This window comes from Leuresthes tenuis, unplaced genomic scaffold (assembly GCF_036924035.1).
Source record: "Leuresthes tenuis unplaced genomic scaffold, fLeuTen1.0.hap1 SCAF_11, whole genome shotgun sequence".
Taxonomy (NCBI): domain Eukaryota; kingdom Metazoa; phylum Chordata; class Actinopteri; order Atheriniformes; family Atherinopsidae; genus Leuresthes; species Leuresthes tenuis.
In genome coordinates, this window is record NW_027325365.1 from 7,509,981 (window position 1) to 7,526,512 (window position 16,532).

Sequence of the window (16,532 nt, forward strand, 5' to 3'; positions counted from 1 at the left end):
TGCATGTTTCAGAAAATTACAGCTTAATGACAGCTTGAAAACAAAGAATAAGCATTTGTTTTAAAATTTTCTCCTTTCAAATTGAATGTACAGTGGGTTAACTAATTCATAATACGTAAAGCAGAGTTGTGCTTTTCTTTCTGTTGTATGTTATTACATTGCCATTACTTACAATGATTGTTGTTAAGCGGGCTAAAGTTCTTTAAAAGATATTTAAGATATTTAAAAATATTTAAATACTCTGTACGAACATATTTCATTAATTTCATTATCATTCCTTTCTGTGCTGATGAAAGATGTCTTTGTTATTCACTGTAAGCAGAGTACATCCACTAAGTCAGACTGCGATCGTCTCGGTACATGTATGCACACATTACTGTCAGATTAAGCAGTATTAAAGGTATCAAATGAACTCCCTCAGAAAAATAAATACTACTACTAAGTCTTTTGGCAACATTTCACTCACTACGCTGACTTCTGTTTTACCAGCTCGCAGAGGATTTCCACTTCCGTCTACATTTTAACACGTTTCTGACACAAACACCTGTTAAAAAGGGGCAGATGTAGATTTTTTTTCTTATATATGGCTGATAATTGAGAGACTCAAACCTCTTTTACCCCACACAGTAAGCAGGTAATGTAATGAGTGTAATATTCACTAACCCTAACCCTGTAGATGTAGATATTCTCGCTGTAAAATCTAATATTCCACATTGGATTCAGATCCACCCCTTTAAAAAACTTTTTTTTTTAAAAGAAGAATCAATAAAACAAGGCATTGCCTTTTGAATTTTAGACTGGTGCCACCCTGAGCTTGTTATCCCACTGGGGGTGCATGATGTTTAAATATGGGCATGATGTTTAAATCAGGGCACGTTATCAACCGTCAAACTTTGGAGCTGGGCGAGACGCAGTTTAAGTTTGTTATTGAGCTTTTTGAACTTCCAAACCAGATGAAGGCTGAAGCTATGCTTAGGAGCATTGAGTGCTGTCTGGCGGCAGGATTCTGAAAGCTGGACAATCAGAAGAAAGTGCACTTTTTGGGAGGAGATGGGGGTCTTGGGAGAACATTTATTCCTCTTTCATGGCAGGAAGTTTAACTAACATGCAACAAACTAGTCAATACGAGATAAATATGAATTTGTGTTTTTTTTTAAACCAGAATAAAAAGCTGAAGATTAGCAGAATATGTTTACTGTAAGAAAATGTGTGATTGTGGGGAAGTATTTATTTTTATTTATTTATTTTCTTAACCTTTTTTTTTTACTTTCACAATCTTTCATCACCTATAATGTTTTGTAAGACAACATTGCCTCTCTGGACAATCTGCCCAATCAAAGATTCCTACATCTTTGTATTTTATTTTATGTGTCTCTCTTCTTTTTTGTCTTGTTTTGTTTGTCCTCTTCAGAGGGTAAATCTGACTTTGACGTCAGTGCTCAGTTTGTGTTTACAGATGGTTTTGAATGTTTTACAGAGAGTGATACATCCAATCACATTTTAGGGGTAAAACTGCATCATTAAAGGACAGCAAGAAAAGAGCTATTGAGTAAAATCATTGTCTGCTACTGCAATATATAACCGAGTTGTCATCTCGCATGCAGCAACAACCCAGCACACCGGTATTATCTGGCAACTGATCCTGTCACCGGCCAGCTTTATGTATCGGACACAAACTCCCGGCGGATCTACCGACCAAAGACTCTGAGTGGAACCAAGGACCTGCAGGCGAACGCAGAGGTGGTTGCAGGAACTGGTGAACACTGTCTGCCCTTTGATGAGAACCACTGTGGCGATGGAGGAAAAGCTCCAGAGGCCTCCCTCACAGGACCCAAAGGTATTATTTAAAACTAATGAAGATGTTGTGCTCAAATGGAGGGGTGGAACACAGTGATGGGTTTCTCATCCATGAGTGGCACCTGATAGATTGAAATTTATGTGTGCTTTGGGCTCTGTGGCATCTAATGGCTTCCTCCTTTGAAAGAATTCATTTTGGTCGTGGTTTTGATGTTAAAATTAAAAGCCAACAGGTTTTCATTTTCAAAAAAATCCAGATTCTTGGGAAATTAAAACCATGCACTGCTCCCAATAATAAAGCTGGAACCTCCAGAAATGTAAAGCATTACTTGTGTTACATGTTCGCATATTCCTATTTTTTTTTTAAACAAAACATTTAAGCTATTCACAGAATTGTTAAGTTTAGGCTTTTTTTGTTTGTTTTGTTGGACAAACAGCTCTTCTGAAAGTTGAGCCTCCAGGCTTTTAAAGCTCACAGTAAAGTAACTGCGAGCCAGGAGCCGATGAGTGCTACGCACAACCTGTTGTCCACATTCAGATAGAACATGTTCATCTGTGTCATTTCTGGTGATATTGCAGACTTTTCCATAAATTTCTCTGAAATAAAAGGCCATGATGAATTGTTTTACGCTTGTTGGTGTTCACTCTGAGTGCCAACCGCCAGACTTCAGCTAAGTGATAAAGGCTTGAGTGAAGACGATCTGTGGAGACGACTAATGATGGAGTGGGTGGAAGCCCAGACCAGAGAAGAAACAGCAGATGGGTCCTTCTTTTTTTTTATTTGCTCTTCTCAGACATTTGCTGAACTCTGCTCAAATGTGACACATTTCATCTGTCTGAGAATCTCAGGCTGTCAGATAGCCAGCTCCCAAAGATTCACCGCAGGCTCCCACGGCTCGTCAATGTTTTAGCAGAAAGCAATCTTGTGCAGACCCAGCCACAGGTCAAACCAAACCACTAACCTTCCATAGAGGCTTTTAAAGACTTCATTGAAAAATGAATTCTCTGGAGGTAAGAGTATAGTTATAGCACATTTAGAACATTGTAATTCCTTTAAAAACTAAACAGTAATACAGCTCTCAGTCTGAATTTAAACCTCAAACCACAGCATGTTAAGTCCAATGTGGAGAATGAAAAACAGCTTCCCTGCTTGTGAGGTATGGCTGAATTCCCATAGGTGCTGATCGCTATTAAGCAGCATAGTGACAAAGGGAGTGATGTGGAGGCTGCCATGTCCTGTTAATGTATTTCCCCAGTTTGGGACATACGATTATTGCAACTCTACACTGGCAAGGCTACAACCTAGAAGTCTGCGCTAACACTCAATCACTGTGACAATTTCGTCCACACTCGTCACCAAGGCAACTGTTTGTCTTTCACCTCCCTCATGTAAAACTGTCAGACGCTGTCATTGCCATTCCCATGGTTATTTATTTCTCTTATGGTCTGTTGGATTGTTGATGATTACAGAAGTAAAAAATTCTCCACAAAGCACCACTTATTGACACCCCCACCTCCCGAGGTCATTTTTAGACATGGGGTTACAAGACGAGACAAGTGCATATATACCGTATGAATACAGCCTTTCCCACTTCTGCCTAAGAAATTATTTAATACCAGAAAAGCTGCCTGTGCATTATTGATGTCTGTGCTTTTTGCAGTGACCTGAATAATGGGAAGGCGAGCTTGACACATGTATCCATCGTGTTCTGTCCACCGAGTCATGCAAGCAGAGATGTGGCACATCTGCCATGTTTCCCTGTTATCATAAGCTCTTTTCCCCCCTTTGTTTCCTCCTCTTTTCTCATTTCTCCCTCCTACCCATTTTCAACAGGGATCGCCGTGGACAAGAACGGGCTGATCTATTTTGTAGATGGCACCACAATCAGAAAAGTGGACCAGAATGGTATCATCTCCACTTTCCTTGGTTCCAATGACCTGACATCGGCTCGTCCTCTGACTTGTGACAGCAGCATGGACATCAATCAGGTGACTTAAATAAAATAGTGCCGGACAGCTGTTAACATGGGCAGAATGCTTTTGCAGAGTGTGTTACAGTGCCACCTTGTGCCCCCAGCCCTCTAACCCTATTCCAGCTTGGTCACTCATCAGCGACATGCTGTGTTGTGCTACTGCACAAAGTGACACTTATACACCTTATACAGTTATATGCAGGATAACAAATGGTTTCCAAGCAACAACAACACAGGCCGGGGATTTTTATTTGATTTTATTATCACTATTCTGATTATTTATTTCACCTCAGAGACTCTGTTAATAAAAGAAGTATCCAAACTCTTTGGGAATAGTTTTTATGTGTGTTGCTGGAATACCAAAAGCTGTTTCTGAGAATTTACATAATTGCTGCAGAAACTCTTTGCTCTTTTCTGGTTACAAATATTTGATAGTATTTTAGTATCTGGAAGTTCTAGTTTAATTCATTTGTTATTCCATCAAATTAAAGCAGTTTCTGCTCATGGTTTTAATTGCCCCTTAGGCTCTGTCTAATTTTTTCATGAATTTGTTCAGTGAATTGATTCCTGCAGGAAATATTATTTATTATCTTAATTCTGACCATCTGAGCTACTTTGTGTTATCTGTTTTATGTGGTTGCTGCCATCTACCATCTATCACTCTTACCAGCAGAATTGAATCTCGATGAACATTTATGGGATATTTTAAAAAAGTCAATTTAATTGATCTTACTTGATGAAAAAGTGACATAAACACAAAATTCTAGAACATTAACAGTAGTTGTGAAGATGTGAAGAAACCCAAGATGTCAAAAATGTTTTTTAACTCTCTGAGGTCTGTGACCACGCCGGCGTGATCAGATCGCATGACGTCATTACGGCTCAGACCCCAGAGGGTTAAACTCTTAAGCCAACGAGAGCAGAGTGCTTTCTCTGCCTGCACAGGGGTTGAAATATGCAATGAGGATGAGATTTTTGCAGGAAGCGAGAGCACGCAGAGCAAAAAGTGATGAGTTTTCAGGTCAAAGCTGATGAAATGGGCGGCAGCGGTAGCCCATGTAGCTCGGAATAAATTCATATTTAGTTTTTGACTAGAAACTCTGAAGATTGTGGACACTCACATTGCACATGATAACAGGCTGGTTGCAAATAAAACCATTTCTTTGGCAGAACCTGACCACGACCAGCTTTGTCCAAAAAAAATTGACAGTGAGGTGAGACATAAAAGCAGGGTCCTGTTGTGATGCAATAGGTAAAAAAAATCTAATACTGTGACTCTTCTTCCAAACTACAGGTGCAGTTTTCTGTGTTTCAACATTGATATCTACTCTCACTTTGCTCCTTAAGAGTTTTGAAATCTGATTTAAGATGCATAAAAATGAAAAAGAAAACCAAAAGAAGGGCTTTTATTGCATCAATATGTATGCTTTCATGCCATGATCTGTTTACTGCTTTTGCTGTTGAGAATTTAATTGCCTCAGGTACTCCCACGTCAACAATGTGTGTGCAAGTCAAAAGTGCTGCTGTTTTTGCTAACCTGTTTAAATTATAATTACATTGCTTGTGTATTAATGCAGACCAGCTAACAAAAAAAAAAGTACAAGGCTGCAGTTAAAACGATAACAAAAAAGTCGATAAAAATGACCCCAGTCAATAGCAAATGAGCCCCACAGAGGCTTCACAAATTGTCTCTTATTGAGGGATGAAATAATAATAGAAATACAAAATAAAAGCGAATGCTAAAATGATTGTCTGCTTTTGGCAATATATGAGTATTTTTCAAGTTAATAGAAGAGAATGCAAACAGTTTGTGTATGTGTGTGGGTGGTAAACATGAAGGGGGTAAACATGAGAGAACATTAAGACAAAGGATTAGGCTTGTCACTTTTTGCTAATTAACCAAGTCATTTGGCACAAGGCAATAAAGACGTGGTTTTGGCGAGACTGTGTGATCCTCGGGCATCCGAGGTGCAGAACTGGCTCATTTCAGTTTAACTAGCAGCAGCCTTAAAGGCATTTTTGTTTTATTATTAATCACTCAGTGAAAAAAGAACAATTCAGGAGTGTTTTGGCAGTTTTAATGACATGGTTTTATATCATATAAATGTTTTATACCAATTTGGTGTGGCCTTTAATATTTGTGCTGTTACAAATAAGCTTTTTATTCACTGACTTATTTCAGGCAAGCAGTCTGTTACTGCTGGCCTGGGTTATAACTTTGGCTCATAATAAATACTTATTATTTTTCAAGATATGAATAATTCTCCCATCAATCCTGTGAGACTTTTGAAATTTTGGTCGAATTTGCTGTCTGTCATTGGTCAACCTACAGTATGTCAAGTTTGTCTCGCAGATTACTGCACCAGCTCATACAGCATGGCTGGAGCTGGAAGGTGTTAAGTGCATGCTCAGTGTTCTTTTGCGAGCTATATTGGGAGATAAGTCACACAGGCTACTTAGTTTGAAATCTGTCGCAGAATGTCATAGCGTGGCCACACTTGTCCTACAAACTGATAGATGGGCACTAGCAGAAAGTTAAAATATGCCAGGATTAAAAGTGTCAGCTGTAGAATGTATGAAATAGATTGACGTGGCTACTGTGATTGGGGACTCACATTTAAAGGCTTAGTGGTCAGCGGCTTGTCAGTCACAATATATCTCTGCCCTAAAGCTTTCTCTTGTTTATTATTTATTTTCACTCCACGTGGGACCGTAATTGATAACATAAGAATTTTGATTCTTGAAATAGGTCACAAATCAGTAAGAAGATTAATCGTCTCAAAGAATTCTCCTAAAATACTGCAAACAAGTGGAACAAACTGCCAGTGGAGATTAAACTTTCACCAAATGTAGACATTTTTAAATCCAGGTTAAAAACATTCTATGCATGAAATCTGCACAATATCGTTTATCTAGACTGTTGCTCGTTTTTATTCATTTCAGTTATTTTATTTCTTTCTCTTTATATTCTTTTACATATTTTTAATGCTTTTCTGCTCCCTACTGCAATGCTTTTATTTTATGTAAAGCACTTTGAATTGTTTTGTACATGAAATGTGCTATACAAAGATATTTGACTTGACTTGACTTAACTAAAGCCACAGGAGTTTCCCCCTGTCGGCCAATAGATAGAGCGCATGTTGTTGTGAGGAGAGTTTGTCCATCTGTTTCAAACAGTCCATGGTATCAACACGAGAGAAATAATGAGCTCATATGTTACAAGACACGTACATCTATTCAGCTCTCCTTTAAAAATCACCTAATTTATTTCACATCTTGCATATTACCAGCATGAGTGACAATCATACAAATAATAAACCATCAGAAAGTAGATTTAGTTTTTTTTAGAATATGCAGCCACAACCCAAAAATTATATTTCAGCAGTTCAGACAGTTAGAAGGCCTCATCTATGGGAAAACACATGGTCTGCATAAGACTACTGAAAACAGAGTAAGCTTGAAAGGGAGCACTTTGTCTTTCTGAATTGAATAAATCAATATACAAATATGTTCTTTATCTAGACCATTGTGTATTTATGGCTTCTTGAATTACATATGGTATTTTCCATTACTATTGTTGCCTGACTCACTTAAATCATGGCTCAATAGCTCTATTAAAGAGGCCAGTATACTCTATCAGAATTGCTTGTCAGATGCTGTAGATATGCCCTCCCCCCATCACAATGGATTACATGCTTCTGTGCAAGACCATTTCTGTCACTCATTGACAATCTGCCATTCACAGCAAGCTGTGTGGAGGTGAGAAAGGGACCAGAGTTTGTATGTTTCTCTTGCTCTTTTTTAATTTTTGACACAGCAACATCTGTCACTTTTGAAATTCAGTCTGTACATATTCAGAAGTCTTTAGTTTGGTCATATGTACAGACTATGACTTAAAATGCATATAATAATGAGTACACTTTTATTTATCAAAGAATAACCAAGGAAAGCATCTTAACAACGATTTTATTATGGGCTTAAAACTCTCCAGGATATCAGGTTTTAACTAGTTAATGTCCTGTATTTCAGGTGATTTTGGAGTGGCCCACAGATCTAGCAGTCAGCCCAATGGACAACTCCCTGTACGTGCTTGACAACAACATAGTGCTGCGCATCACAGAGAACGGTCAAGTGAGCATTGCTGCTGGCCGACCTATCCACTGCCCACTGGCTGGACTGGAGCGTGGTGTAGCCAGTGGTCAAAGGGCGCAGTTAACCCCACTAGAGTCTGCTGTTTCTATTGCCATAACGTACCATGGTGCCATCTATATAGCAGAAACAGATGAGAGAAAGATGAGCAGGATTCGCAAGGTTTCCGTGGATGGCGAGATAACGCATTTGGCCGGGGTTCCCTCCGACTGTGACTGCAAGAATGATGCCAATTGCGACTGTTACCAGACAGGAGATGGCTATGCCAAAGATGCAAGGTTCAATGCTCCATCTTCTTTAGTGGCAGCTCCAGATGGAACGCTCTACGTGGCAGACCTAGGGAACATCAGAATCCGGGCCATCTCTCGAAATGGGCCAACTTTGACTTCCAGTGCCAATACATATGAGGTGGCCTCACCGGATGCCCAGGAGCTATATACGTTTGACAGCAATGGTACACACCAACACACTGCTAGCTTGCTCACAGGCGACTTGAAATACACCTTCAGCTATAGCACAGAGAATGACATCACGGCCGTCACTGACAGCAGCGGCAACACCCTAAGAATCCGAAGAGATCCTAATCGCATGCCGGTACGCATCGTGGCCCCTGACAACCAGGTGATCTGGCTGACTATGGGCACCAACGGTGGACTGAAAACGCTCACGACGCAGGGTCAGGAGCTGGTGCTTCTCACTTACCATGGTAATAATGGTCTGCTGGCCACAAAGACATCAGAGATTGGCTGGACAACTTTCTACGAGTAAGTATAATTAATATTGGCAAGATCATTCTGTGGAACTGTTTACATCATTTGCCAAAGTCTGATTGATTTAGGTTTTAACTCATTTATGCCCTCTGATTCTGGAAACAGCCAACAGTGCAAATGAAAATACACCTCCTACTTTGTGCATACTAATACAAACTGTGTATACTTATGTGATGGTTGGGGGAGGGGGAGTGAGTATCGTCTGCTTCTGAGGGATTAGAAGGCAGTTTTAACAGTCTTGCGATTGAAATATTTAGTTTACAAAGTTTAGTTTGAGCTTATCATCTATTATTACTATCAATAGTGCTCCTAAACTGCCTTTTTAATCTAAACCTAAAGTCAAATGCACAAATATAACAGAACAGTATAACAGTTTTCTATATTTGCATGCGTGTCAGAATATATACATGTGCCTTCTGGTCCCACAGCAGCACAAGTTTACTCTATTAATGGTAATAATACTTACCTGCAAACTGCTCCAGGGTGCACATTTAATTGAAATCTAATTATAAAATTTGCCTCAAAATCTGTCAAATAGCCTAGTTAGACTTCAATAACTCAGTGTCCATAAAGTATGTCTTACAGTGTTGCAGCATGTTGCTGTTTGTTTCAAAGTGAGCTTAGATAAATTGATCAACTGATCCATTCTGATAAGACATCAGCACTTTCTACAATAACCTCACTATCTTTGGCCTCTCAGTGATTGATTTCCCCCCTCCCTTGTGTTATCCCCTGTCATGTCACATTATACCATGCATCCTCACTATAACAAAAAAAGTCAAGCCGCCACTTGTGATTATGACACATCAATCATCCAAATAACTGAATTCATTCCAAGTCTACGTTATTTTTTCTAGGAAAGTGAAAGCCGATGAGATGTGTCACTCAACAATTGTGCTTTATTGTTTATTTATTTATTTTTTAACAAACATCCCTCTACTTATGCTCTGGAAATGGAACATATCCAAGATTGGAAATGTGACATTTTAATTACGAGAGAGTCAGTGGTCTCATTCAAAGAGCTGATAATTGAATGCATTGTAGCACTGAGAGCCCTCATACATATCAATGCTTTGTCATTTCTTTTTGTCAAACAGCTATGACAGTGAAGGCCGGCTAATGAATGTGACGTTCCCCACTGGAATGGTGAATAACTTGTACACAGAGATGAACAGTGCTTTGACGGTGGATATTGAAAGCTCCTTGACAGAGGAAGAAATCAGCATCACAACGAATACCTCAACCATTCGTTCCTTCTACACTCTGGCTCAGGGTAAGCACCACAAGAACAGTTGTTATTTGTCATTGTTTCAGGGGTCGGCGGGGCAATGTTGAGTAAGCCTAAGTCGTGTATCATTACAACTCAGGGGGTCTGACAGACGACAGTGTAAATGATTACTCTCTGGGAGTGTGGGTTGGGGTGTCAGAGTCAGGGAGACGCATCAACCTTCTTACTAAGTGGTTTCCACTCTCTGCCACAGCCAGATGGTCAATTTATTTCTTCACATCATTCATGTTCTTTCCTTTCACCTGGAAGTTATCTGATTTCAAATAATAAAGACTTTAAGCTGAATTACATACAAGTCATAGACACCCCAGAAAACTGGAAAATCAGCCACGTTAGTTCCAGAGTGTAATTATCTATTCCACTGTTTTAATTTTCCCTTTGTTTACTATAAACAGACCAGTGTAGAAGTAGCTATCAAGTGGGCTTTGACAACTCGCTGAGGATTACCTATGCCAACGGGATGGACACCCATTACCAGACAGAGCCCCACATCCTGGCTGGAGCTGCCAACCCGACAGTCGCCAGGCGAAACATGAGTCTGCCAGGGGAGAGTGGGCAGAACTTGGTTGAGTGGCGTTTCCGCAAAGAACAAGCCAGAGGAAAAGTTATCGTGTTTGGACGCAAGCTAAGGGTATGTCCAGGTCTCCTTTTTTTTCTTTCCCCTTGATGGCACATTTAACACACACGATGAGTGACGCTTACAACGTACTTTCCAAAAAAAGTTAAGAGAGAATGCAGTTCTTGGCAAATCATTTAAATCCAATATTTAGATAAAACTAAAGCAAGGACAAACTCATCAAATGTTGAGCCAAGCAACACGTTTCAAATGAGGGGGAAGATGGGATGAAAAGCTATATCTAGAATGACCCCCACGATGGTGGCAGCCTGCTGCTGTAGCTCTGGACATATTCTAATATTCTTCGTCTTTCTAATGATATGTTTTTCTGTGGAAACACACTTTTTAAACATTTTCTTCACTGGTTTGGATGCTGTGCTGCTGGAAAGGTTTATGCTGGTTACTCTGGCAACATCTTACATTTGTTTTGATGCATAACCATGGCAACAGGAACGTTGCTTGCATGTTGGAGGAGTTGTTTGAGCTTTCTTATGTTGAGCTTTTTAATGTTTGACATTAATTAGTTGGCTGGAATAGGATCCCAAATACAGATGAGTTGAAGAGGAAATGTCAACAATGTAGAAACAAAATGATGAGAAAAGGAGGAAAAAGTTTCAACCATTTCTTGTGCCGATCATCAGAAGTGCGAGATCATTGGCAGATGAATTGGACGAGGTTGGAGCCCTGATGAAGATGCAGTAACAACTCTCCACGTTGCTTCAAGACTATGTGGTCAGACAGTGACTACAGACAGAGGTAGCAGTGAAGGAGGATTACAGAGCTTGTTAACAACAGATGGCGTAATCCTGGAGATGTCACAGGAGTGAAGGAGTGTCTCTTGTCTATAGAGAGAGTTCACCTGTGTTACCAGTCAATGTTGTCATCATTTTAATTATGGCCAAGCTACAAAAACAACACCCGAACCCACTGATGATGATCTCTGAAGGCATCTACCGCGCCTCTCTCTGCTATACTTTGACTTTCTAAATGTCAGCTGGTTTTTATTTCAGATTTTTAGAATCTATCTATGAAAATAACCATTTCTACAGCAGCAATATCATTTCCCTTCAGGGATTAATAAAGTATTTAGTTAGATGGATAGATTCTCCATCTGTTTGTGATGTTATTAAAAGAAGAAAGCAAACAAATGTCATGGCTAAAAGGTTGAATGGTCATGATCATCAGTTCCTTACATAGCACAGCATTAAGAACAAACAATTTTATGATTCCAATCAGTGCATGGGCTCAAAACACCGCTGGAAATTAATGTTAATGAACACATTTCATTACTGCAACTTTTCCACACAAATGGAAATATAAACAAGATCTCTACTGCATCCCCCGGGCCCTGATTCATTTAAAATGAACTTGAACTGGAAGAGACAGAGTGGAAAACTGTCTTGTGATCTGAATAATCCAAATCTTAAATAATTTGGGGGAATCATAAACGCGGTGACTTTCGTGGAGAAAGATCACCCGGCTTATTATAAGAGTGTAGTTGAAAAGCGAGGATCGGTAATAGGACAGAGCTCATTTGGTGGACATGAAATGATTCACTTTCCCTTCTGTGATGGCCCTATTAATGAATGATAAATCCATGTTTTTGAGTAACCAGACAACATATTTTACAGGGAAGACACTAATAATCCTGTAACCTTACTAATCACAGCAATATGTGTCATGAATTAATAATGTAAGTAATGTAAAATCCAGATAAAACTGGCCAAAAACAGCCATGTCTCTGTAATTCTAACATTAAAATTGTTGTAATAACTCCACCTTTTCTTACTCGTCCTTCCTTTATGATACACGGGACTTTCTGAACCTGTCTCGGGTGGTAACTTTGCCTCATGGTAGTTTTTGTCACCAATAAATTTAAGAGCTTTTGATTTAAGTATACCTGAACAATTGCCAGTGTCTCTAAGTTTAATGAGCCTCATCAAGGGGCCATTAATCTCTGAGACAACCGAAGTGTAGATATCTATGAATGCAGTTGGAAAGATATCTAGACATAACAGTAACAATAAAACTAAGAATTTATTCTTGAAACTTTTTTCAACATCTGTATGTTTTGGTACTGATTTTTTTGGTTTGTTTGCTTTAAATCAACAGTATCATTGCTACAAATCAGAACAGCTGAAGGATTTTTTCTTTTCTTTTTTTCTTGTCTAACCCATCATTAAATCTTTCCCACAGGTGAACGGACGAAATATTCTCTCTGTGGATTATGATCGCACCCTGAGGACAGAGAAGATTTACGATGACCACAGGAAGTTCCTCTTAAAGATTATATACGACACCGCCGGCCACCCAGTCCTATGGGTGCCCAGCAGTAAGCTACTGCCAGTAAATGTGAGCCGCACAAGCAGCGGGCAAATCAGTGCCCTGCAGAGAGGTCCCACCACTGAGAGACTTGAGTATGATACCCAAGGCCGCCTGATTTCCAGGGTGTTTGCAGATGGGAAGATATGGAGTTACACCTACCTTGAGCAGGTGAGAAAATTGCATGACCAGAGGATAGAATGTGTAAGATAAATTGTGCAGCAGGCTAGTCTTTATCACCACAAGGGGAATCAGGACCTTCACATGAACTGTAGCAGAGGTCACCCTGAAGATGCTTGTTTTGCTATATTCACCAGCTCAGGTTTGCAAAGCATATTTGCTGAAATGTCAAGTGTAATTTATTTAGTAAACACACTAATAACTGGTAACTGCAAATTTATGAGCAACATTCAAAACCTTTAGATATATAGGCAAATTATGCAACTGTGTTCCAGATGCATGTCAGGGTTAATAATGGTCCCAAATGGTTTAAACAGCAGTGCTGGTAACCACCACATCAGTAGTAAGGCACTGCTTGTAGTATTCACTAAAAATGCAATACAATAGTGAGCTCTTCAAACAACTGCCTCTTCTGCTTAGGGTTTCAAATATGTGTTTGGGTTGGGTCAACATAATCTACAAGGGTTAATTAAATTTATTTAGTAGAGCTGGGTCTCAATTTAATTCAGTGGGTTGAACACATTTTGCATTGCCTGTTAAAAGAACCAATGGTTTTTATGGGTTTACTCCTATCAGTTCTGTTGTTTCAAATAGATCTGTTTCCAATCATTCAACATGACTGACATAAGTAAGACAAGAAAAAGAACTAGAAACATTTCAAAATTAAGGTTGAAATTTTGAAGGTTTAGATTTAACAGTCCTTTACTCTTTTTGTACTTAACCATACTCCTGCATTTCAATGTCTGTCACTAGAGCTTTATGTTAGCTTTTTGGTAAGTATAATACTATACTTACATCCTTAGAAAAAGCATTTGAATGTAGTGGTATAGTGCACACAGATGAACACTGTCAGGTCAGAAATGATTAGACAACCCTTTGATCAGAAATCAAAACTAACACGGCTGTTGATGCATTCTGCTGTTACATGTCAAAAAACAAATGAGACAGCCCTATGATGCATCAGTCCCTCCATCTCTTCTACATACGATTCTTCAGTTGTTTTTGCAGAGTGTTTTTAAGATTGCACGGGGATGTTCAGCAACAAAAAACATGCAGAGATTTTTGCAGCCACCCTTGGCTGCATCCTGTCATTGCGTGACCTGGAGAGGCCATGTCAACACTGACATAAGTAACACAAGGGGCTCAGGGAGCACAGGGAACCTTGGTGTTGCAACGGATGACTGGCCATGACATTTTTACAGACAGGGTGTTAAACCTTTGTGTGACAGACCACACTCCTAACTGCATATTCTCTAAGTGAATTAAACAGATCTATCTGGCCACCAGGAACTGGAAAGTAAATATTGCTCGACTTTGAGTTGAATATATTTCAAGGTGCTTGTAATTTATCAGTATACAATATGACTGATAACTGTGGCTCATAGAACTGTAGTCAACGCTACCTTCTAAATTTTTCATACACACTGTTTTTCCTTTTTCTCAAAACAGGAAATCTCTACACTTTGCCTATGCTCATGCCTTGCATGGCACATATATTATGTAGAAATATTATGTAATTCAAGAAAACACTTATTTTGCTCTTTTCCCTCTAGTCCATGGTTCTCCTGCTCCACAGTCAGCGCCAGTACATATTTGAGTTTGACTCTCTGGACCGGCTTTCTGCTGTCACCATGCCAAGTGTAGCCCGCTACACCATGCAGACCATCCGTTCAGTGGGTTACTACAGGAACCTTTATCACCCCCCAGAGAGCAATGCCTCAGTAGCTGTAGACTACAGCGAAGATGGCCTCCTAATGAGAGTAGCTCACCTTGGCACAGGCCGTAGAGTCCTGTACAGGTACCGCCGGCAGAATAAGCTGTCAGAGATCCTGTACGACAGCACAAGGGTCAGCTTCACCTATGATGAAACAGCTGGGGTGCTGAAAACGGTCAACCTTCAGAATGAGGGTTTCATCTGCTCCATTCGTTATCGCCAAGTGGGCCCTCTGGTGGACCGGCAGATCTTCCGCTTCAGTGAGGATGGCATGGTCAATGCACGCTTTGATTACACATATGACAGCAGCCTGCGTGTCACCAGTGTGCAAGGTGTCATCAACGAAACACCACTTCCCATTGACCTCTACCAGTTTGATGACATCTCAGGAAAGATTGAGCAGTTTGGAAAGTTTGGTGTGATCTACTATGATATAAATCAGATCATATCAACTGCAGTCATGACATACACAAAGCACTTCGATGCACACGGACGCATCAAGGAGATTCAGTATGAGATATTTCGTTCACTTATGTACTGGATTACTTTCCAATACGATGATGTGGGTAGGGTCACCAAGAGAGAAATCAAAATCGGTCCCTTTGCAAACACCACAAAGTACAGCTACGAATATGATGTGGATGGCCAGCTCCAGACTGTGTACTTGAATGAAAAAGTTATGTGGCGCTATACTTACGACCTTAATGGAAATCTGCACCTGCTAAACGCAGGAAACAGTGCCAGGCTTCTGCCTCTGCGATATGACTTGAGAGATCGCATTACCCGCCTCGGAGACATCCAGTATAGAATGGATGAAGATGGTTTCCTACGTCAAAGGGGGGCGGAAATCTTTGAGTACAATTCCAAAGGACTTCTGGTGCGGGTCTACAGCAAAAGCAGTGGCTGGACTATTCAGTATCGCTATGACGGACTCGGCCGCAGGGTATCCACCAAGACCAGCTTGGGCCACCACCTGCAGTACTTCTATGCGGACCTGAGCTACCCTGCAAGGATAACTCATGTGTACAATCATTCCAGCTCAGAGATCACCTCATTCTACTACGATCTCCAAGGCCACCTGTTTGCTATGGAGATCAGCAGTGGAGAAGAGTTCTACATCGCGTGTGATAACACTGGCACACCTTTGGCCGTCTTCACGAGCAACGGGCTTCTGGTCAAACAGCTCCAGTACACTGCATATGGCGAGATCTACTTTGACTCTAACCCAGACTTCCAGCTTGTACTTGGGTTTCATGGAGGACTGTATGACCCCCTGACCAAACTGTTACACTTTGGGGAGCAAGACTATGATATCATGTCTGGCAGGTGGACTGTTCCAGATATCTCTACGTGGAAAAATGTAGGCAAAGAGCCAGCTCCTTTCAATTTGTACATGTTTAGAAATAATAATCCCATCAGCAAAGTCCATGAAGTTAGAGAATATGTTGCAGGTAAGAAGCCTCTGGTACTATTAGTGATAGTTAGTGGGGTTGGTAGTAATAAACATTTTATGAACTACTGAAAAAGCCCTGAAAAAGTAATTTTCTGTGGTCAGTTTCTAACTTTGTGTTGTTTGATTATTGACCATTAGAAGCTTAAGCCCGCTAATGTTGGGCAGTTTTGTTTTAACAATGTTCAGTTTTCAGTCTTTAGTCTAATTACTAAATCATCTAATCCTCTCTAATCCTCTCATTGCTGGTCATTAGAGAGGATTATCTATATC

The 16,532-nt window shown here is 40.1% G+C and overlaps 1 protein-coding gene across 5 annotated transcripts in view; it reads left to right on the top strand.

Moving 5' to 3' along the window:
• LOC140317744 (teneurin-3) overlaps positions 1–16,532 on the top strand; it is a 140,187-nt gene that overhangs the window by 121,063 nt on the left and 2,592 nt on the right. For all 5 annotated transcript variants that reach the window (XM_072395247.1, XM_072395248.1, XM_072395249.1 and 2 more), the window contains 7 exons: positions 1,605–1,837; positions 3,632–3,786; positions 7,800–8,683; positions 9,787–9,962; positions 10,373–10,608; positions 12,790–13,086; positions 14,649–16,260. In XM_072395247.1, the coding sequence (XP_072251348.1) occupies positions 1,605–1,837; positions 3,632–3,786; positions 7,800–8,683; positions 9,787–9,962; positions 10,373–10,608; positions 12,790–13,086; positions 14,649–16,260 (3,593 nt within the window). The remainder of the gene's footprint in view (positions 1–1,604; positions 1,838–3,631; positions 3,787–7,799; positions 8,684–9,786; positions 9,963–10,372; positions 10,609–12,789; positions 13,087–14,648; positions 16,261–16,532) is intronic.